The 25204-nt window shown below is 39.5% G+C and overlaps 1 protein-coding gene across 8 annotated transcripts in view; it reads right to left on the bottom strand.

Annotated features, from left to right (window-relative positions):
* The window catches only part of ARHGAP10 (Rho GTPase activating protein 10), a 335488-nt gene that overhangs the window by 118209 nt on the left and 192075 nt on the right, over positions 1–25204 (bottom strand). For 7 of the 8 annotated variants that reach the window (XR_014243606.1, XR_014243607.1, XM_082388998.1 and 4 more), the window contains 2 exons: positions 10468–10542; positions 3983–4070 (listed from right to left, as the gene is read on the bottom strand). Coding sequence is in view for 6 of the 8 variants with exons in the window: in XM_082388998.1 (XP_082245124.1) it covers positions 3983–4070; positions 10468–10542 (163 nt within the window). In the remaining 2 variants the exon portion in view is untranslated. The remainder of the gene's footprint in view (positions 1–3982; positions 4071–10467; positions 10543–25204) is intronic. The other variant, XM_082388997.1, reaches the window with a different exon arrangement.

Genomic DNA, 25204 nt, shown 5'->3' with positions numbered 1-25204 from the left:
TTCATTATATTGAGTCATCATACCTGTCGGCTTCTCACCCAACATGAGCTACCTCTCATTGGGATCTGTCTAGGGGTATAAAGCATAATATTTACTAAGATGGCATTTTCTTCCCCAAAAGTCCCATTCTCATTTCCAGGCTTAGAAGTTTCTTCCAGGTAAAATCATTTTACTACAAACCTCACAAAATAGCTCATCCCTCCCCTGACAATGGGAAAATGCTGAAATGAACACATGACCGGAAATCAAAATTATGGTCAGAATAGATGGGAAATCAACCAGAGGGCTGGTATCCAACCCTCGTTTTAGTTTTTAAAAAAAAAAAATAATAACTTTGCCTCAAGTCAGAAGAAGAAAACGGGACATGCCATACATGTGTCTACTGCACATCTTTTTCTATCTCCCAGACCCTGGAGCCTTTGCTCCTCATTTTAGTTTAGTGTTTGTTGGGGGACGGAGGGGGGATGGGGATGTTTGGCTATTTCCCTTCTTCTATTTCCAACCTCCGATCCAATATTTGCAGCGAAAACAATTCAAGGGCAACAGCTTCTTTGGTGAGGAAAGCTATATTCAGCTTCGTGTCACAGTGCCATAAGTGACCCAGGCATGCTGGCTCCAGAGCCCATGCTCCAAACCATCACACTGTTTCACCTCTTGTGCTAAAGGAAACACCCTTGCTTGACCGTAACCAGCTAGCCAAAATGAAGGTAAATAAAAACCTCAGTTTTCTCCTATTTGGTGCATCACCAGAAAACGTATTAATTAAATCCTAATTACTGCATCTTCAGTTGCTAAAAATAACATAGGGGAAAAGAACAGCAACCTAACTTTCAAATCTCCCAAGGCATCTGCCATTTTACGATAATCACTTTATCACCTTCAGGCAGCCTGTGTATATTGTTAGGAGTGAAGTTATACAAAAATAGCATCTCTTAATGTTCTTCTGTAGGCAATGTTTGCTTAAAAGTGAAATTCAATAGGATGAAGCAACGTAAAGAGAAAAAAAAAAGACAGAAAAAGTAACACAAGACCAGGGACAAGAAGGAACTAACTTCAGAGAGTATCAAGAACCAGAAAGAAACTGTATGTATTGAAGAAAAAGATCCTCTAGTTTATTAAACTAATTCCCCCAACAAGGGAAGAAAGAATCATGTGAAGCAGGAAAAAAAACACATGCAATTTACTACAAAAGAACTGGATTTTTGCCCTTAGCTTCCAACCAATAACCAAATCATTTTGAACTGTACTAGGCATAAGTTTACCAAACAGTAAACTGGGTTTAAAGCTACCTCCTGGGGGCTTCCCTGGTGGCGCAGTGGTTGAGAGTCTGCCTGCCAATGCAGGGGACACAGGTTCGAGCCCTGGTCTGGGAAGATCCCACGTGCCGCGGAGCAACTGGACCCGTGAGCCACAATTGCTGAGCCTGCGCGTCTGGAGCCTGTGCTCCGCAACGAGAGGCCGCGATAGTGAGAGGCCCGCACACGGCGATGAAGAGTGGCCCCCGCTTGCCATAACTAGAGAGGACCCTCGCACAGAAACGAAGACCCAACACAGCCATAAATAAATTAATTAATTTAAAGCTACCTCCTGGCAAGGCACCATCCTCTGCTGGTCAGATTAACATAGGAAATTTATTTTATTTTTATAACCTTCACCCATTCTGTCCTTCATCCGTCTAATACAGGCTTTCTCAACCTCAGCACTACTGACATTTTGGACATCTGGGGACAGGGGAGGGCCGTCTCACGCGCTGCAGATGTTCAGCAGTCCATCCCTGGTCTCCACGCATTAGATGCCAGCAGCACCCCTCTTCAGCAATCCTGCCAACCAAAAATGTCTCCAAATATTGCCAAAGAGCCCTGGAGTAGGGCTGGAGGGTACCAAAATCATCCCCAGTTTAGAACCTCTGCTCTCGTATTTGAGTGACGGAGTTAGCTCTAGATGCTGAGATATTGCAATGAACAAACCACATAAGATGTCACTATCACCAGGAAGTGTATATTCCAATCCCAGGGTTGGGGCTAATGAGATATTACCATAATCCTCATCTAAACCAGTTAGTCACTACCAGTGGCAAACTAAACATAAGCACATAGATTTAGCCTTCATTTTACCCCTTTCTAGAACAGGGGTAATAATAAGGTCGTCCCTCAGCATCAGCAGGGGATTGGTTCCAGGACCCACTTTGGATATCAGAATCTGCAGATGCTCAAGTTCTACAGTCTGGCCTGAGTTTCCACAGATTCAACCAACTGTGGACCGTAAACATCCTACACCATACGTGGTTGGTTGAATCCGTGAATGTGGGACCAACCTGTGGATACAGAGGACTGACTGTACTTAACAGGTTAAGAAAAAACATCTCAAACAGTGGCTAAAAACATCTTCTTTAAATAAAATACTTGCAAATAGGTAACACACACCTGAACCCACCGATAAATGTTAATTTCATTAAAAAGTGGGCCAACTGGACAACATAGGCCTCCTGATGTAATAACACAACAGGAAGAATATAGCACTGCTATGACGTATTCTTGCAATAAATAAACCAAAAAAAGCCGAATCTGAATCTAATGAAGCCTATAGATTTAACTATTAGCTTACAGGAAATATGACAGACACCAGAGAAACCTGAGGATACCACCAGCCATATCTAAAATGTGGAAAATTCTATTTTAAAAAATGACTCAGGTTCATCAACAAATTAAATGCTGGGGGTGGGGGCCGGGGTAGAGGGAGGGGACTGCACAAATGAAAAACGACTTAAAACATATCAACCAAATGAAATGTGCTGACACTGTTGAAATCCTGCAGGAATTCAAACAAACATTAAAATACGTTTTTGAAAAAAAAAATCTATAAAAATGGAACACAGATTGAGTACTGGATCATACGCATTTTGTTAGGTATGATAATTATATTCTTTTTATCTTTTCTATAACATCCTTTTTTGTAAGTCCTTATCTTTTTTGAGATATCCACTCAAGTATTTATGAGTGCAGCAATATGTTTTAGAAAATCTTTAAAGTATTATTCCAAAAAGTGGCAGTAGAGAGACTAATGAAACAAGAAGTGTCGAATGCTGAAAACCAAAGAGCAGGATAATAGGCCCATGAGGAGTCATTATACTCATCTCTCCGCTTGTATAAATTTGAAATTTTTAAAATATACAAATTTTTTAAAACACAAAATATGTAATGTAAGTTGATTCTAATGTGCTTGCTGGAACCCAAAGAGTATTTACCTGAAAATCAATCCTGTGTGTTGGTTAAAAAGAACTGATGCTGGGGGAGCAGTGCCATTTGTCTGCCAGACAAAAAGCAAAGTCCCCAGCGGATCCACAGCCTAAGAAGTACAGTCGTGACTGTTTTCCATTCCTTTACTCCGTGTACTTGTCCTTCATCTAACCTCAAGCTCTGTGATCATTCATTTCCTTTCTTTTCTCAAGAAAGGTGAATGCTCAGAGATGCTGAACCTTTTCGAACTCTAATCCTAGATACTTCCTATAGTAAATGTAAGACTCAAAGTTTATCTTAAAAAAAAAAAAACTCATCAAGTAAACTTCTTTTCAAATCGCTCTGTATCTGTATGTCATCATTATAAGCCTTTAAGTTCACATGGTTTACACTTAAACTAAAACATCTTCATTTTAGCCCACAACATAAAGAAAAGATTCAATGAATGTAATAAACAGCCTTCTTCCTTACTGTTTCAGAGCATTTAATTCCAAAAACTCACATCCACAACAGACTCTATTTCAAAACCTAAGTCTATTCCAGTTCTGTTCTGCTGCAATTTATCTATCAACTGATGTTCACTGACTATGTCCCACACTTCCTGGGACATCATTAGGTACCTCATAAATGTTCTCCTTTCTCATAAGCTTTGACTTTTGAGATGCATGTTCGGAGTCTGCATTTGCTGTGTGTTAAATATCCCAACAGTCCACTCTCCCCACGCCCCACTACCGAGAGGAGCTCACCTCAAATACTGTTTCAGGGCACTCGTTATTGTCTTCACTTCCCAATCTATAGAATTCTCCAGGTCCACCTCATTGCAGGTTTTCACATCTGGTGAGCAAGCACGGAAGAAAAAAATCATTCAAACCTTGACCAAATGGCTCATTTTTAAACAGGCAAACCACAAATACTGAATTCTGCGGTTTCCTATAAAAACATTACATACAATTTCTTATCATATTATAAGCCATATTCTTTTATCAGACATTTCTAGCACTTCAAAAAATCTGTAGTGAAGATCGAAGTAAAAGGATAAGGGTTGGGCTGGGAGTAGGGGAGAACTGGACAGAGCAGTTAAATATTCACAACTGCAAAGCATGTACAGCTATTATTATTACTACTGCTACTATTATTATAAGGTACTACTCAGTAGCCATGGCTTACAGCATGTGGCATTTTGCAGTGTCTATATATTTGAACTTGCTTCAGGTGGCATGATTGCTATCACACTGTGTTATGACAGGGGAAACAGGCAGTACCCTTAATGGCAAAATCCCTATTAGAAGAACAAGAAGTCAGTGGGGGAAAAGGATGGTAAGTCTGGTCCCACACTTCTAAGGTTTATACTCATCATATTATCTTTCTGAAGACTAATACATGATCAACAAAAACAGAAATGACACATAAACTTAAAAAGTCTTTTATGGGTAATCTTTTACATTAACGTTACAATCTATACACACATCCAAGAAATATTTACTAGAAGCCTCTATGTAACATTTCTGACATTCATTCTAAATTAGTTTTCTTTGTCCTAAAAGTACATTAATGATGCATTTCTTACAAATGCCCTTTCAAATATCTAGTAAACTCTAAAGAAGATGTAAAACAGGCACTAAAAAAAAGAAGAAGAGTTGAAGGAGGAGGAGGAGGAGGGCAGCGCAATTAATTCTGAACAGGAAAAAGTCAACCCTGGTTGAAATAAAAGGAAAGGATGGTGGGAAAGGCAAGCATTCTGAGTGTGGTGGCATCTCCAAGCCTTGTAAGGCTGGGCTACTGCACTTGGCTGTGACCTGGCAGCAGGGAGGAGAGCACAGCCAGGGACCACACACCTGGGCTTAAATCCCGCCACAACCCTGACCAGCCTCGCCACCCCAACAAGTCAGTTCCAAACCTATGAACTTCAGTTCTTCATGTGCACAACGGAGATAACGTACATGCTCTCGTGGAAATACTGAGAGCATCAAAGCAAATCAGGAATGTATGCAGATTTCCATAAATCATCAAATGAGTAGGTTATTACCACAGCTGAGTCACCAAAAGTATAAGCATTCAGTGGTGGTACCTACCCATGGGAGGGAGCAGTAAATGGCTTATGATGAAGGACATCAAACAATCAAGAGAAACTGGAGTGAGTTTCTACGCTCCAATCACACAAAGGAGAAAATAAGAGATTTGTGGAAAACACTTATTTCTCCCTCACTCCAGAATGATGTTTCAACGAAGACCCCCCCAAAAAACTAGTCGTTTCAGGTATTTTTTCCTCCCTTACACTGTATTTGTCTATATATGGAAGGAAACTTCTTGTTAGTATACCCTTTTCAAACTAAAGTTCAAAAAGAAAATCCTGTCCAAATGGGACCACCACGTTAAGTCATGCATGCCACTTAAAAAGTTTGAGGCTTCGGCATGGGAAAGGATGGGTGACAATGCAATGTTATTCTCAAACTTTTTGAAAATAAAGTAAAACAGGAAGTGATGGTTATTTCACAGCCATAACATCAGATACATGAAGTCGATTACTCAAAAGTCTGGAAACTTTTCAAAGCACTTCAACAGCTCTTGATTACAGCAACTGACAGCAATATGCAATAAACTACAACAATGGCAATTGACACTGATTACATTTTGATCGGTTCCTACAATTCAGAACTCATTTGTTAACTGAGTTTGTCAGACAAGCCACAGATACATTCAAGAAATCAAATTAAGCATCCTGATTAAAGGTACAATCCTTTATAACTAGGACTAAATAATTCTGTTCTAAAGGCTTTGCCAACCAATTACTGCAGTAACTGAATATTCTCTCTCATTAAGTCAATTATTCAAATCTCATACAAGTCAGATAACATTTTCAATCAACTTGCTACCAGCAAATCACCATTTTAAAATCCAGGAAGCTTCTAAAGGAAATCTTTTATTTTCAGCTTTTGACCAAATGATCATTCTATATTTTGAGAACCATAGTTTTTCTATGGAAAAATAAGCCATCCTTTGAATACATGGAATAAAAAGGAGCTGTCACACGAGAAGCCAATGACTACATAATGTCTATGGTATTAATCCTCTATTAAATTTTCACTGTTTTCAAATAACTCAATCAACCCTAGCAGCTCTTAACAATCCGTGGATGCACTGGGACTAGGTAAATTTGTTAATAACTTATTTGGGATTCAATCTTAAAAATGCATTTAGAGTGTTCAATCAGAATATATGTTCTACTATAAATAAGGTAGAAATTCTGTTTCCTTTCTGGCCAAGGAACACTACACCTCGTGGATTAGTTTAAACCCTAAACTAATGAACAGAGATACAAATAGTTGACTTTTTATTTGGGTAAATGCTTCATAATTCTATAACCAGTGGTCATTTTTTTGAAATCGGAAACTTTCAGCCCAGCCCAAAGTGCTGGCACCCTACTCGACACTGACTTGGGTCCTAGTCTAAAGTACTTGAAGACGCCCAGTGATTGAATGAGTTTGGAGAATATTCTTTATAATCCAAAATCAGAATCTTTTTCAGCTACATTAGTTTACTTTTTCCCTCAACCTTTGTGAAAAGTCCTACAAACAAAGTAAACATGGTAATATGTTTATAGTAAAACTCCCCTAAATTAGTCTGATTTCTGGCTTTCTATGGTTCTCTGTCTTAAAATAAATAAAATCATCCAGCTGTTTTTACAAATTGAATTTAGAAACAAACAGAAAATTCACCAGCACACACAAGCTACCACATTTTCCCAGCACTTTCCCTTCCCTGCTCTGATGCTTTCATTCCAAAGAAGAAGAAGGAAGAACACAGGACAATTCTAACTCAGCTGAGTTCCAACCTACCAATCGCAATAATTCGTCTGTTACATTGTCACCCCACTTACTAAAAAACCGTGACTCACCCAAAGACACCTCATCTGCTATTTCTCCCTGCCTTCCCCAACTGCTTCAAGTTTCTAATTAAAAAAAAAAAACACTTCTACCAGACTATGTGTGCCCTCTGTTAGAGCAAAAAAAAAAAAAAAGAAGGAAAAGAAAAACACCTGTAAAGGGAAGGAATGTAATTGCTCACTGGGGCATGTTCTTGTGGAACCTTAAGAAACTTGGTCCAAGGGAAAGCTAGGAGGCTGTTGGAAAATCCAGCAGACCGCTACTTTCTGCCCCTGGGATGGAAGATGACCAAGAAGGCAAACAATTCTCATCACCAGGGGAGGAAGGCAGCTGCCCACTCCTTTACCTGACCTGGACGAGTACAAATGGTGGTCAGCAGCCATTAGTACTTCACGTGTGGCGGAGAGGAGAGAAGAAAGGGGCAGGGGAGGAAGGGGAGCGAGAAAGGAATGGGGGAGGGGAAGCAGAAGAATAGGAAGGGGAAGGAGAAGAAGAACAGAGAGAAATATTTTTCTCTATTGTAATTTTAAATGTGAAGGTCGTGAAAACACACCCAATAGAGACACAAGTGAAGAAAACATGCAAGATATTAAGCATGCATCCCTCTTTTAGAAATCAACACAAACTTTTACACAGGAGTATTTAAAGAACGCTGAAAATATTTTAAATACAAAAATATTTTATGTAAAAATGGCAATAAAGGAAAAATAATAGCAAAGTAAATGATTAGCTCTCAAGAACTAAAGAGAACCAAAGTAAACAGAAGTTCCTGTCAAAAAATATAAAACGACTCGGAACTTTATCTCAGATTTTTAAAAAGTTAGGTTACTTTTCATTTCTGCAAAGAAAAATGCATTCCAAACAAAAAGTACTTTGAAAAAATTCAAATTTGAAATAAACGTTATCTGGAAGAATCAAAATTTTAAAAAATAACTGCCTAAAAATGTTAAAACTTGGTAAATCTGGGGAAGGGGTATTATGGGAGTCTATTGTACTATTTACTTGCAATTTTTCTGCAGGCTAGAGATTATTTCAAAATAAAAAATTTTGTTTTTTAAAAGTAAATAAATAATTAATTTTAAAAAAATAACTCCTAGTACCACAAATGGGCAAAATTATCAGAATTAATTATCTACTAGAGGGAAAAAAATAGATTGGTACAAAAGAGCAAAATTAAAAATCTGGCAGACTCACCCAATTTTTTTCTCTTAAACATATATAACTTTGAAACAATGTAGAGCGGTTGGGAAATGTAGAAAATGAATATCTACAGGACAGTGTGTACACAACTATTCAGAAACTGAAATTCTTTTTTTGGAAGAGGTATAAATTAGTTCAATTTGAACACTTGCTGAATCAGGAAGAAAGGAAAGAAACATCTTAAGGTAATCTTAAATTCATTAGGAAATAGTGAATAAATCTCTTTCGTTAAGAGCTAAAGTTTGAGCTGGTAACATAAAGTAACAAGAAAATGATATTAATGCTAATAATAATCCAAAGTTTGTGATTGACCATCTTAAATTCATACTAGGAATTATTTAGAGATGAAGTAAAATTAATTTATCCTGTGCCGTTCCCTTAAACGCATTACTTAATAAGAAAACAATAAGTCAGTATCTTTCCCTTGTGTCAATTCTCTAATTCCCTCTGATTGCAGAATGGTATTACTGAAAACACAGCATTTCTTTTTGCCAGCAGCTTAAATGAGGTTGTGTCATGCTTGTGTCCTGGACTTCTCTACGTTGAGCCTCACGGAAAGTGAAAACAGTTTTCCAGGTCATGAATTTTTGAGGGTTTAGATATTTTAAACACCTTGCAAGTTCAGAACTGTCTTGGGACATTTCCCATGAGCAGAGGAAAGTACCACCCAAGTCCAGGGATGCTGATGATCATACGGTTTTTATGAGTTCAAGAACAAATTTGGAGACAGCTTAACACCTCAGGGTGACCACAGGGACACCTGCTTGTTTGAGCTGCCCTTGAACATGAATGAGAAGATAATAAAATAAAGCTAGGATCCTTATAACCAATTCACTGCCAAGTGTGCCTTTCAGCCAAATCTCCCTTTCTGATACCAACAGAGTCTTCCAGTTCTAATCACCATAACACCATCTTGGAAATGAGAGTAGTGTTTCTAATTTTAAAATTAACTAAAAGCAGATGCTGTCATCCCATTAAACTCTGCCAGCTGCTACTGAACCACTGGCAACCTGAGTCTATTTAATTTGGAGCCCACTAATGGTAAAAAGGAAAATCTGACTGCCAAAATTGCATACCCAAGTTAAACCAGAGAGGCAGAAAATGAAAACAACTCATGAAAGTGAATGTATTCTAATAAGGCTCTCCAAGTCATGACGAGGCATTTTTCCTGTGGTTAATAAGCTAAGAAAAGAGTTGTTGCTTATTAAATCCTGAATTCAAACGCAGCCAAACAAGCAACGCTATCTGTAACATCCCGGCTGATTTTATTCATCTCGGTTTATGCTTCCTCAAAGTAAGTTTTTGCAACAATGCTTTAAGATGCAGACGGGTTTAAGTGCACTGACAGAATACCTGAGGGCACTGTTAATATTGATTAATTAAAGGGAGATATCAAATAAATTAATACTTAGCAAGGTCATAATGACAGATCGGTTTGACAAACAGGCCCTCAAGCCTGATGAGTTATCTTCACCCCCCCAGGAGGCAGCCTGCTCTGGGGTCATGGGGGGTGGAGGAGCAGGGCCTCTTACAGGCGGCACTGAGCTGACAGCAGAGTGTAATGTAAAAGCGCTTTGTCATTCACATAACGTCTGGGGTAATGAAATGAATTCACTTTCTGGCTTCCTCTTGTCTGTGATGCCAAAGAACACTGTGTTATCAGCACAGATGGAGCAGGCATGGTTCTGGAGAACAGCCTGGTGCAAACTACAAACAAGCCACTGTGCATACCAATGAATCCCTGAGAAACAGACCCTTGCTGTTGAGTGACAGTTGTGGACGCTCCAGAAAAATGAGTGAGTCCCAGTGGTCTTGTGCAACCAAATGTACTGTCAAGACTTTGGACGGGCAATTTGAAAGCCACGCAAATCACAGAGGGCTGGCTGCTACTCCCCTGGGAGAAGCAAGCAGGAGAAGACGTTCACCCATCAGCTGCCTTCTTTCCTTCCTCCATTTCTTAGTAAGGGGGACCTGAGCAAACACTAACTGACTTCTCTGAGCCAACTGTCTCTGCTCAGGAGAAAAGGACTCCAAGACAGCAGAAGAAAAGAATGGATTCCCAAGTTACGTTACTATGAAACACTGAGTTGCAAAGACAACGAACATAAACAAACAATGCATGGAAAATGATTAGAAAAGAGGCATACCCATCAACATACTCAGAAGTCTCTGGACCTTTGAACTCACCCCCACAACTCTGTACAATCCTTGGTCGTTTATACCTATTGGAAGAGACGAAATGTTAGCAAATACGAGACAGTCAAATCTGAAAAGCTGTCAACAAACAGTGGCACTCAGAATCCTTGCTAACTCACATTAGCAGCATTCCTGTTGCCTATAAAAACAATGTTTGACAAAAGTGAGTGTTTACCAACTTGCCTTAGCAGCTTGGTATTCATGAGTTACGGTTGGAAGATAATCTCATAAAACACTGTTCCAGGAGGACAAAATGTAAGGAGTCAGTGGTTATGAAAAAAAAGTTGATTAAGTAGTACTCACACATACCAATGCAATTTGTAAAGATGCACGGCACCTTTCATGTTTCTTATGTTTCCCTATTCTTGAGATTTTTCTTGAAAAGTTTTAGCCTTTTAAAAATGATATGGTGCTGATTAGTACACAGGAAGAAACCGTTGTTTGGATGATTCTTGAAGACCATGGAAATCACTCACTCAAAAGTAAAGCAAAACTTGTTTTGTTTGGGGTTTTTTTAAGAGCCATTACATGCACCATCCAGTGAGAAGCACTAAGACTCCAAATGAGGTCAGAGGCTGTTTCACTGTGCTGCCTTTTATTTCTTTCTCCTCACTCAGTTTCAAGCTTCTGAAATGTCCTATTCGTCTGTTATTTGCTGAAGTGTGGCCCCCAAAATTCATATGTTAAAGTCCTAACCCCCAGTATCTCAGAAGGTGACTGTTTTTAGAACTAAGGTCTTTAAAAGAAGTGGTTAAGTTAAAACAAGGTCATGAGGGTGGGCCCTAATCCAATATGACCGGTATCCTTATAAGCAGAGATCAGGCCACAGATGCAAACAGAAGGAAGACAGTGTGAAAACACAGAGAGAAGATGGCCATCCACAAGCCATGGAGAGGGGCCCTCAGAAGAAACCAGCCCTGTTGACACCCTGTCTCGGATCTCTAGCCCCGAGAACTGTACGAAAATAAACTTCTGTTGCTTAAGTCGCCCAGTCTGTGGTACTTGATTATGGCAGCCCCAGCAAACAGACACACCTTCTCTCTCGATTGTCTCTAGAGAGCTCAAAGGACCAGAAGAGCAAAGGCTGGCCCTTCAGCCTACACAAGACTATTCAGAAGGCTCAAGAACCAAAGTAGCAGAGAGGCACCTTCATGATGGGAAACACTGACTCCAAGAGCAGAGAAAAATGCAGGTCAGCCCTGCCAGGAGTTGGGAAAAAAAGAAACTGTCAAGAAACACAAAAATCAGAGCTTGAGCCTGCTGGAGGAGAAAAGACCAGCCAGAGCTCACTCCTTCCGTCTCCTACAGGCTAGAAGACCATGTCCAGAGAATTTTAAATACCAGAGGATTTTTTTCAATACTACTCTATTTAAGAAACCTAAAATAGTGGCCTCAAAGCCAGAAGCCAAAAGAGCAAGTCATATTCTGCAAACAAACGTGCCCTATGAGAAGTGCCCGATATACAAAGAGAAATGAAATAAGAATGTTACTTCAGCAATAATCATCACTCTGTGCTGGTAATTACTATCAGATAATAGATCAAGTTCAAATTCATCAACCCGAGAGAAGGAGAGTTAATTGCTAATGCATAATGAAAGGTACAAGGGGGAACTAATGCTACTCAACACAGTTTTTCCTTTTTTAACATGAAATTTAAATAAACCTACTATAAAAGCAGCTTGGAAACGGCACATAGAACACATACACTCAAGTCATGTAGGATTTACTGTTTCTTGTTACATTGTCCTTAAAAGCTCTGGACTAAGGACTTGGGACAAATTTTACATCTATGAACACACACATGACATATAAAAGACATCATATAAACAGATCTGAAGAATATAAACCAATCAACATGCCAAGTCATACGATTCGTATATCCTCTCCAACTTCTCTTCGAAATTTCCCCTTTCAGCCAAAGGGATCACTATTTCTCATCACCAAGTATTAGAATTTTGAAAATTTTCTTTGACTTCCTTTCACTTTCCAAATGCAACAGATCGCAATCTCTGCATTTTCTTCACACTTTGGACTAATCTCTGCTTCTTCAACACGGCCTCGAATTTGATGCCTGCATGTTGAGCATCCCTACAGGGACGTACACACAACCATAATCCATTCTGAACAACATCATTTTTTCTACTTTCTATTTTTCAAGCCACTTTGATTACCTTAGGCCTCTCCCATCCCCATTTAAAAGTCATCAGATCCAATCCAAATTCCTCAGCTGAAGAAGCATGTAAGGCACAGACACATAACTCCCCATAAGGGGTCCCACCTCACCTACCCACATTTATTGCAGAGTATTCGTCTTCAATCAGAGCAGACCCCTGACTACCAAATTCATCCTCTCCTCAGGCACAAGTCTCCTCTGACGGGGAATTTCTTCCCCTTCTCTTCATTAATAACTCATCTGCCAAATATTTATTCATCAAATACATGGCAGGTGTGATTCTAGTTGCCCAGGAGTCGACAGTGAGCAAGATGAAGTCCCATCCAGACCTTCAAATCAGAAAAAAATCCCACCTTTTCTGTCACCACCCACAGTGATATTCCCTTTTATTAAAATTTTTATCTGTTTTGAACTTATATATTCTTTTCTCACCATTTTTTCTACTGAAGCATAGTTAATTTACCATGTTGTGTTAGTTTCAACTGTACGGCAAAGTGATTCAGCTATACATATCTGTGTGAGTATATATGTGTCTATATATATTCTTTTTCAGATTCTTTTCCGTTATAGGTTATTACAAGATATTGACTATAGTTCGCTGTGCTCCACAGTAGGTCCTTGTTGTTTACCTAATTTATATACAGCAGTGTGTACCTGTTAATCCCAGACTCCTAATGTATCTCCCCCACCACCGCCACTATCCCCTTTGGTAACCGTAAGTTTGTTTCTATGTCTATGAGTCTGTTTCTGTTTTTGTAAATAACTTCATTTGTATCATATTTTAGATTCCACATATAAGTGATATTATATGATACTTGTCTTTGTCTGACTTGCTTCATTTAGTATGATAATCTCTAGGTCTATCCATGTTGCTGTAAATGGCATTATTTCATTCTTTTTTATGTCTGAGTAATATTCCATTGTATATATATATGTGTGTATATATATACACACCACATCTTCTTTATCCATTCATCTGTCGATGACATTTAGATTGCTTCCATGTCTTGGCTACTATAAACAGTGCTGCTATGAACCTTGGGGTGCAGGCATCTTTTTGAATTAGAGTCTTTGGCTTTTCCAGATATATGCCTGGGAGTGGGATTGCAGGATCATATGGTAGCTCTATTTTTAGTTTTTTAAGGAAACTCCATCCTGTTCTCCATAGTGGGTGCACCAATTTACATTCCCACCAACAATGTAGGAGGGTTCCTTTTTCTCCACACCCTCTGATATTCCCTTTTTCTGAATGTGTCTCGTAATTATTTTCTTTTAACACCTGATCGCATTTTAAAACAAGCCCACATTCTGCTATTCACAGTTACCAAAATCAAAAATCTGAATGTCTAACCTGACATCAGGTTATTTAGGTCTGTATTTTTCCCCACTCAGCATGAATATTCATATGTCACTATGTTAAAAATAATTTCCACACCAAACCTATCTGAAGACATTAAATATGGGACAGTATATGTCCCATATTGCCTTTGCTCAAACACGTCCACCTCAGAATTTTCAGATTAAGAATTGTGGACCCCAGGACTTCCCTGGTGGTCCAGTGGTAAAGGTTCCACCTTCCAGTGCAGGAGATGTGGGTTCGATCCCTGGTCGGGGAACTAAGATCCCACATGCCGCGGGACAGCTAACTAAGCTCACGCGCCACAACTACTGAGCTTGCGTGCCTCAACAAGAGAGCCCGCGTGCTGCAACCAAGACCCGATGCAGCCAAAAAAATAAAAAATAAAAATAAATAAATTGTTAAAGAAAAAAAAGAATTGTGGACCTGTGTTCTTCCTTTTCTCCCCAAATACCTAGAGATATTACCTGTAAAGATATTAGGTTAACTTTGATTTGGGCTTTTTTCGTTTGTTTATTTTTAATAGCTTTCACGGTGCCTTGCATAGAATAGTTGAGTATAGAATAGGTATAGCTAGGTTGATTTGACTTGAAATTATTTTAGAACTACAGATACAGATTGGACTTGGCCCAAACCAGACATTACACTTAGGAACTAAAAACTTAAATATCCAAGGTATTAATAAACAAAACGAAAAGAGAACCCTCAGAATGGGAGAAAATATTTGCAAATGAAGTAACTGACACGGGATTAATCTCCAAAATATACAAATAGCTCATGAAGCTCAATATCAAAAAAACAAACAGGGCTTCCCTGGTGGCACAGTGGTTGAGAATCTGCCTGCCAATGTGGGGGACACGGGTTCGTGCCCTGGTCTGGGAGGATCCCACATGCCGCAGAGCAACTAGGCCCGTGAGCCACAACTACTGAGCCTGCGCGTCTGGAGCCTGTGCTCCGCAACAAGAGAGGCCGCGATAGTGAGAGGCCCGTGCACCACGATGAAGAGTGGCCCCCACTTGCCACAACTAGAGAAAGCCCTTGCACAGAAACGAAGATCCAACACAGCCATAAATAAATAAATAAATAAATAAATAAATAAATAAATAAATAAATAAATAAATAAAATTTTAAAAAAAGAAAGAAAAAAAGCTTTAAAAAAAAAACAAACAACTCAATCAAAAAATGGGCAGATCTAAATAAACATTTCTCCAAAGAAGACATACAGATGGCTAAAAGCACATGAAAAGATGCTCAACATCACTAATTATTAGAAAAATGCAAATCAAAACTACAGTGAGGTATCATCTCACACCAATCAGAATGGCCAACATCAAAAAAATCTACAAGCAATAAATGCTGGAGAGGGTGTGGAGAAGAGGGAACCCTCCTACACTGTTGGTGGGAATGTAAACTGGTACAGCCGCTATGGAGAACAGTATGGAGGTTCCTTAAAAAACTAAAAATAGAACTACCATATGATCTAGCAATCCCACTCCTGGGCATATATCCGGAGAAAACCATAATTTGAAAAGATACATGCACCCTAATGTTCAAGGCAACACTATTTACAATAGCCAGGACATGGAAGCAACCTAAATGTCCATTGACAGAGGAATGGATAAAGATGTAGTAATATGTACAATGGAATATTACTCAGCCATAAAAAAAGAACGACATAATGCCATTTGCAGCAACATAGATGGACCTAGAGATTGTCATAATGAGTGAAGTAAGTCAAGATAACTACCATATGATATCACTTATATGTGGAATCTAAAAAAAGGGTACAAATGAACTTATCTACAAAACAGAAATAGAGTTACAGATGTAGAAAACAAACTATGGGTACCAGTGGGTAAGGTGGTGGGGAGGGGGGATAAATTGGAAGATTGGGACTGACATATACACACTATTACGTATAAAATAGATAACTAAAAAGGACCTACTGTACAGCACAGGGAGCTCTACTCAATACTCCGTAATGGCCTATATGGGAAAAGAATCTAAAAAAGAGTGGCTAAATTTATAACTGAATCACTTTGCTGTACACCTGAAACACAGCATTATAAATCAACTATACTCTCATAAAAATTTATTTTTAAAAATCCAAGGTATTAAAACTTTTTCGGCATATCAAAGCTTACTGACAGGTATCATTACCACAGTACTTTCTAACTTTTAACAAAAATCTATAATCGGGTCAAAGTGTTTATAGGCCCAAGGATTTTTTTTTTCTTTTAATTTATAAGATTGGTTCTGATCGGCAGTAAAGGCAAGGTAAGTGCTCTCAAGTTCACTGACGAGCAGCTGATGACAGTTGTCCCTGGGCAAAGCGGCCAAGGTGAAATCAAACGTGCCTTCCTTCCCACCACCTGCCTCCTCCAATCTCACACAGTGCTGTCACTAAGCACTGCCCACATCTTCCTTGAGGAGAGGGGCGAGAAGTAGGAATGAGTCAGGTTTCATCATCATCTCTGCCTCACTGTTTATTTGCATTTGTGCATGTTGACAACAGGGGTGAAAGGTCATTAATGTTCATGGTCACATTCACATCAAAAGTCTGCAATGTGTCATTATTAATGAGGCACATGTGCATATACAAACATGGACATGCAGAAGTACAAATAAAGGTTTACACATCTCACCAGCACTGCAAAGACAACCTCCCCTGTTGGCTATGTAATGAACAAATACAAATATTCATGCATGCATGTGTGTGTATAATAATTTTAAATATGTTTGATAATTATATCTTATGTATCTTGAAAGATTCTTGAAAATAAAAGGGAAAGAGTATCATATGTAAAATGATTAGGAAAAAATCTGTGAGGAAATACCTAGCAACAAGGCTTACGAATGCTATGCTATATCGCTAATCATTAGAGAAACGCAAATCGACACACAATGAGGCATCACCGCACACCGGTCAGAATGGCCATCATCCACAAGTCTACAAATAAGAAGTGCTGAAGAGGGTGTAGGGAACAAGGAACCCTCCAACACTATTGGTGGGAATGTAAATTGGTGCACCCACTATGCAGAACAGTATGGAGGTTTCTCAGAAAACTAGAGTTGCCATATGATCCAGCAATCCCACTCCTGGGTATATATCGGAGAAAACTCTAATTCGAAAAGATACATGCATCCCAATGTTCACGGCAGCACTGTTTACAATAGGCAAGACATGGAAGCAGCCTAAATGTCCATCAACAGATGAATGGACAAAGAAGATGTGTTATACACTCATATACACACACAATGGAATATTATTCAGACATAAAAAGGAATGAAATAATGCCATCTGCAGCAACATGGATGGACCTAGAGATTATCATACTAAGTGAAGTCAGAGAAAGACAAATATCATATGATACTGCTTATATGCGGAATCTTTAAAAATGATGCAAATTAACTTATTTACAAAACAGAAATAGACTCAGAAACATGGAAAATAAACTTTAGGTTACCGAACGAGAAAGTGAGGGGGGAGGGATAAATTAGGAGTTTGAGATTAACATATACACACTACAATATATAAAATAGATAATCAACAAGGACCTACTGTATAGCACAGGGAACTATATTCAATATCTTGTAATAACCTATAACGGAAAAGAATCTGAAAAAGATATATATAGATATATATATATATAACTGACTCACTTTGCTGTACACCTGCAACTAACACAACATTGTAAATCAACTATACTTCAATTTTTTAAAAAAAGAAAGAGATACTATAAAAGTCATTCAAAGAAAAGCAATGAAGAGACTCATGAATATTGTTTCAGGTCATAGGTGAATTACAAAAACTTGGTAATGCGTTCCTTTCTTACATTTATAACTAACCCTCAATAAGCACTATGCTTATATGTCTGTGTAAGTATAGTAAACACTTTCCAGTCCATCCACTACACTGAGTTACATAAAAATAACAGGTTCATACACAAAGATACCCTTCCAAGATACAGGGTGATCCATAATATTTTAAGGTTCTGTCAAAAACACATGTTTATATTAAATTAGTTTTAAATGTAAGCACATAGAACCAAGAATGACTCACTCTTCCATCAAAGGGACCTACCATTCAACATCATAAATTTAAGATGCTCTATATATAAAATTGCAGAATTCTAAACCTTTAGAAGAAGAATGCATTATTTTTAACACTTACAATGTATTAAATACTGCAAAAGGCAGTGTAAGAGACCATTTCTAAGCACTGGGACAGTTAGAAGATTACCTATAGCTTTACAAAGACGAGAAGCTCAAAATGATACTGAGTAACATTTTAACCTTTCTAGATCTTGGTTCCCTCATTTAAAAAAAAACAACAACAACAACAGACAAAAACAAAACATATCCTGGAAATAGAAACTTGTTAAGGTTATAAGATACAAACTATTACAAATTAAGGTTATGGAGATTCTGGAAGCTTCCAGCTCTCCCCTCTCCCAGTTGTTACTGGCAAGTTACTCAATATGTCTCAACTTCTTTATCTGAAAAATGAGGTTAATGATGGAATGGGGTTGTTGTGAAAATTAAAGGAGATAATGTTTATAAAGCATTTGCATGAGTCTTACTAACAAGCACTCATGAAAATCTTTTTAACTGTAGCATAAAAATCAAGATTAATATCAAAACACCTTGGCAAAATACATAAAAAAGTCACCCTAACCAAGGCATGTAGTCTACAGCCCACTGTCATAAAATAAAGCATATGTTGGGAAGACAGTCAAAGTTTATTTAATACGAATGACTCATGGAAAATATAAAATTCCTGTTCACCAATAACATTTGGAATTTCTCCCCTGGATGATAATTATTTGGGCGGCAGATAGAAAAGCATTACAGACAGCTACTATCTGCCAGGAACTGATCTGCATTTTCCTTTCCTATGAAGTCTTGCTTCCACTTTCATGTTGGCTTTCCCCTACTCTTCTCATATAAATCCATTTCTGGGCTAGGATAAACAGCCTCCCCACCAGCAGGCACCTAGAGGAGAGGTCTCATGATTTCATTCACGTGTTCTTTTCACACCCAGACCAACCCAAGGCTGAGCTCAGAAACCTGCCAGCTTGGCACTCCTGAGGCTGGCTGTCACGTGCATGTCCATTCCAGCAGGAGTGAGAAATACCCAAAAAAAGGACAAGGCAAATATCCAATTCCAGGTTCAAGCCAATTTCTTTGGAAGTACTGATAATTTCTGGACTCTTCAGACACATCTAGGCCTGACTCGAATAAGTCTCCTCCTCTCAAATCCAAGTCTCAAATATAAAGAGTGTTTGGTTTATTAAGGGCTACCTTTGTATTAGGGTCCAAATGGACTATAGTATATTCCCAGTACCCCGTGTGGCTGGCCTCATCTCCAGTTTCTAGCCAGCACAAGGGAAAGCATTTTTGCTTCAGACCAGACAACCCCTAGACTTGCTGTTATTCCTTGTACAACCACCAAGCCAGCAGGCAGGATGCCTAGAGAAGGGCAGGAGGAAGCTGCAAAATAACAGAGAGTTTCCTCTCTCACTAGAAACACTCGGGGTCCCAAACTCTCCCCAGGTGTCGGATGTCTAGCTGTCCCAGGTCTAAGAGATCTAGCTCTGACTCATTCAATGTGCCCTTCCATCTTTCCTCACAGTGTGAACCTTGGGGAAAGAAGCATCTCACAGCCTCTGGACCTTCTGGCAGAATTCAGCATCCCTATCACCACTAAGTTGCTCGGTCACCCAACTCTTCGTCTCATTTTACTTCTATCGCCACAGAGTAATTCTAAGAATCGAAGACCAGCATTCAAATCCCAGCTCTGCCACTTTCAACTTGTCTCTTGAGCCTAATATATGCACCTAAGCCTAATAAAGAAGATATATCTGCTCAACTGCCTACTGAGTTTTGTAGAGATTGGGTGAACTAGAGTACACAAAATACTCGGAAAATGTAAACTGCCGTTTATTTGAATTTTAAACATTGTCAGAGGCAGGTTCCACACTGACATGAGGTCTGCCACTGAGAGACTTTCCAGGGCGTTGCAGAGATTCTCAGCAAAGGGGACACATCTTCCTCGGGTTGATGGTACACCCTCAGGGGTTCATGATGGAGCTGATCTGGAAAGAGGGCAGGTGTAACTTCAGAATGGCTTCATCCCAGATCGAGATGAGCACTTCAGAGAGTGATACTCAAATCTTCCCTCCTCACTTCCCTTTCCTATTGTCTACAGTTTCAAACCTCCTCTGTTCCTTAAACATTTGTCTTCTGAAAAGATGCTCGACATCACTAATTATTAGAGAAATGCAAGTCAAAACTACAATAAGATATCACCTCACACCAGTCAGAATGGCCATCATCAAAAAGTCTACAAACAGTAAATGCTGGAGAGGGTGTGGAGAAAAGGGAACCCTACACTGTGAGTGGGAATGTACATTGGTGCAGCCATTATGGAAAACACTATGGAGGTTTCTTAAAAAACTAAAAATGGAATTACCAAATGATCCAGCAATCCCATTCTTGGGCATATATCCAGAGAAAACCATAATCCAAAAAGGATACATGCACCCCAGTGTTCACTGCACCGTTTACATAGCCAAGACATGGAAGCAACGTAAATGTCCATCAACAGATGAATGGATAAAGAAGATGTGGTACAGGGACTTCCCTAGCAGTCCAGTGGTTAAGACTCTGAACTCCCAATGCAGGGGGCATGGGTTCGATCCCTGGTCGGGGAACTAAGGATCCCACATGCCACGCAGTGTGGCCAAAAAATTTAAAAAAAAAAAAAAAAAGAAGAAGATGTGGTACATATATACAATAGAATATTACTCAGCCATAAAAAAGAATGAAATAATGCCATTTGCAGCAACATGGATGGACCTAGAGATTATTATACTAAGTGAAGTAAGTCACACAGAGAAAGGCAAATATCATAAGATATTACTCATATGTGGAATCTAATTTTTTACAAATGAACTTATTTACAAAACAGAAATAGACTTACAGTTATTGAAAACAAACTCATGGCTACCAAAGGGGAAACGGGGTCAGGGAGGGGGATAAATCAGGAGCTTGGGATGAACACACACACTACTATATCTAAGACAGGTAACCAACAAGGACCTACTGTATAGCACAGGGAACCCTACTCAATATTCTGTAATAACCTATATGAGAAAAGAATCTAAAAAAAGAATGAATATATGTATATGTATAACTGAATCACTTTGCTGTACACCTAAAACTAACACAACATTGTAAATCAGCTATACGCCAATAAAATTAAAACATTTAAAAATACGTGTCTTCTATTTTTTCATTCATCTCCAACGTCATCAGAAGATCAGCCTAGAGAATCTTCATGTCCTCATGTTCATTGTGGTTAAGAGCACCAGCTCTAAAAACAAGTCGGTCTTGGATATGAGTTGTAGTCTGCCATTTCCTAGCCCTGAGACTTACACAAGTCAAATGATGACTCTTCACTTCAGCTCATCGTGTAAAACACAGACATACCACTGTCTTACAGGGTTCTTGTAAAAATGACACGTAAGTGCAACCTCGTTATTCTCTAGTTTCGTGACTTCTTGACTTCTATTGGTTGTTTCTTGGTCCTCCTCATACCTGAATAATCTAGAGCATTGACACTGTTGATCCTCTTCCTTCAAAAATCTCCCCTTGGGCTTCCCTGGTGGCGCAGTGGTTGAGAATCTGCCTGCCGATGCAGGGGACACGGGTTCGAGCCCTGGTCTGGGAAGATCCCACATGCCGCGCAGCAACTGGGCCCGTGAGCCACAACTACTGAGCCTGCGCGTCTGGACCCTGTGCTCTGCAACAAGAGAGGCCACGATAGTGAGAGGCCTGCGCACCGCAATGAGGAGTGGCCCCCGTTCGCCACAACTGGAGAAAGCCCTCGCACAGAAACAAAGATCCAACACAGCCAAAAATAAATTAATTAATTAATTTTAAAAAAAAATCTCCCCTTGTGGATTCCTTTACACCACACTCTCTTGATTCTCCTCCTACCCCTTTGACTGCTGTATGTCTCCTACACTCTTCTTCTTCCTCTCATTCTCTAAATGCAAAGATCCCCAAAGATTCTGCCCTTTGCCCCACTATCTTCTTACCTCACCATCCACCTGAAGGATTTTCCGACTATCCAAACTTTGCCTCACTAAAAATGATGCCCATACCTCTCTGGCAGCCTTCATTGCGTTTCTGACAGAAATGTCACAGGTACCTTGAATCTGGGATATCCAAAACCAGTCCGTATTTCCCCTGAACCTACTGTTCCTCTTGCAGTCTCTGTCTTGGCTGAAGATGTCGTCAGCTACCAGGGCTGGAAACCTTCGAGTCAGTTTTTCCTTTTCCATTTTGTTTACCTCCTACATCCAACAGGCCACCAGATTCTATTTTTCTGCCAAGTCTCTCTTCTTATGCATCCTTTCTTTCCATTTTCAATGGCAAGTTTAAACCTCCGTGATCTCTCACCTGGATTATTTCTAAAACCCAACCAGCCATCTTTCCTTCTATGCCCCTCCCCCCATCAACTCTACTTCCTGTCAAAGATCTGAACACACTCCTGCTCAGATCTGTCATTGTCTCACCAGTGCCTACAGGACTGAGGCAAATACGCAGCCCAGCACCTGGGATCTGCCACACTCTGGCCTCAACTGCTCACAGGGCATCTTCTCACGTCATCATCACCCACTCACCTCCGCCAGCAACACCCCAGGGTGGGTGAACACCATCTGTGCCAGTATCTCCCTCTGAAGCAAAGAACAGGTTTGCTTGCAACCTTGAAAAATATAGTGTCCATCTAGAGCAAACGGCAGACACGCTTGCCAGTCATTTCGAAAGAGTCGAGTTTCCTAAGTTCAGAGTTATTCTTCTCCTAAAACACAACCCAAGGTGTGCAGATATATCTGAGCCTCTTTGCAGTGCCCTTGGCAACTGGGGCTCAGGGCACCAACACAAAACGTAAAGCACTGGCTACTGAGAGTAATGACCTGTCCTTCACCTCTGATCCAGGAGTCTTGTGTCTTCTACCAGCATCCATGAAACTGTACAGGCTAACTTGTTCACATGAAAGTAAAGTAAAATCTCAGCACCTTCACTGTCTTGAAACTGAAGGTTAGATTTAAGAACAGGAACCATACCTTGACCATTTCTCCCCTGTATCTTTCCTTCAAGAAACAGCCAGAAAGTTCTGAGTAAAGTCCATCTAACATGTACACACCCAGAAGTATTAAGTAGTAAAGTAAGCTGGAATAAATGGGCAGCTAGGGAAGAGTACATTTTATTTTCAAACTCATCATTCGTGTAGCTCAAATTTAAGTAGCTACAAATTTTTACTTACTTATAAATTAGAAAAGAGACTCAGACTCAAGGCAAAAGTTGGCTGTTGCTATTTGCAAGACTCCTTTTTATCCCTCCTCTACAGAGATCAGAATATTAGAAAAGGTCTACTGGTGTCTCGCTACTGCCACCTGCCTCTCCTCCACCTCAGAGCAGCTGTGGCATCAGGGACAAATCGATGTTAGGCAAAGGCAACCCTGGACAATCTCTCCTTTTTTTTTTCCTTTCTTTTCCTCTTTTTTTCTGAAAGCTTGAGATAATCTAAAGCCATCATCTTCCTCCTGAGTCTCTTTTCTTCCTTGCACTCTGGCCATTTAACTGCTCAAGTATCCATAAGGCAGAGACACAGGAGGTTGAAAGGCAAGCCAGTTAATTTCACTGCTTGTTACAAGAGCCACTTAAAATTACGTGGCAAAAGAGAATTCAGGTGATTTCTTTCCCTATATAAATTACTATTTAAAAAACAAAGTCCCTTCGTGTTCCCAGAACCTTGCATCAATAATGGGACCACTGAATTGTGACTGGCCTCAATTCATAGATTTATTTTAGAGAAGCAACTCACATTTACTGAGCACTCAATATAAGCCAATGCCCCAAGCCTCCCTGTTTAATTCTCACAACCACCCTACGAAAAAGTTGCTACCCTTATCCCAAATTACACATGATAAAATCAAGACAGAGAGGTTAACCAGCTCACTTGCATGGCTGCAGAGCTAAGAAGTGGAGAAAGAGATTCTGATCAAGGCTGACTTCTGAGTCCCTGTTCTCCAGCTGACGCTAAGAGTGCCGAGGGAGCCTTGCAATAAAATGCCCACGGACCTCATCCAGATGTGAGCCAAACACACAAAACCTCGCATACCTACTCGGGAGCAAGAAGATTTAACCATCTGTCCGTATTAATTTTACTCAACCATTCATTTGGAAGCTAATAGCTTTAGATGCTTCTTTGTTCTTAAAACAAATAAGATTACTAATTGAGAAAATTAAAAATCAGTCCCGAACCGCCTGGAGTTAGTATTTCAGCTCCGCATTTGCATTTCTGCACACACCACAAGACTCTTCAGCTCCCTCCCGTGGAAGACTGTCCTCTGTATCCACCCACACACATCTCACACCCATTCTGATTCAAAAAGAGACAGCGAGCGAGAAGGTCTAGTTTACTTGCTGTAAATTTTCTGGGGACAGCTGTTCTTTATTTTCTTCATTTTGCACATAAATTGGCCCTTGGCAATTGAAGATTAATGTGCAAGCGTAGTAAAATATGTTGAAGTCCACTTTGGGCATTTTCCCTCCCACAAAGATTATAACTGAAACTATACATTATCATCTTCTACCGTCTTGAGGCCCCATACAATTCCAGAAGTGCTCTGGAATCAGAAAAATCCTCAAGCCGACTTCAGAACGGTTTTCCAAAGACCTAAAACTTTGCTTTCCAAAGAAAGAGAAATTCACTTTTACATGCGACAATTCAGACTGTCACATCTTAGATGTGGCTTCCTACTTCTATCCCATGAATTCACAGCTTGTTACAAAGCTGAATTTGATAACTGACAGCTTGCCTAGACCGACATTTTAATGCCATGCTCTAGAAATTAAAGTGAATATTCAAATTATCCACATATGGAAGAATTTTTTAAGAGAAATTCATAAACAGAAGTGGCACACAAATATAGTTTTAAATCATGATGATTATTTAAAGAAGTTTTTAAGCAGAAGAGCCTTACTTTGTTTTTGCACATTTTACAACACATGCACCTGAAAAACACTGTGTCACCCAGTTCCAAAAAAAAGACAAGGTATCGGGCATGGGAGGCGGTTCCTT

This window comes from Balaenoptera borealis (genome assembly GCF_965194805.1).
Source record: "Balaenoptera borealis genome assembly, chromosome: 4".
Lineage (NCBI taxonomy): Eukaryota > Metazoa > Chordata > Mammalia > Artiodactyla > Balaenopteridae > Balaenoptera > Balaenoptera borealis.
Note: the sequence above shows the minus strand (reverse complement) of the source record. Positions and strands in the feature narration are given on the sequence as shown.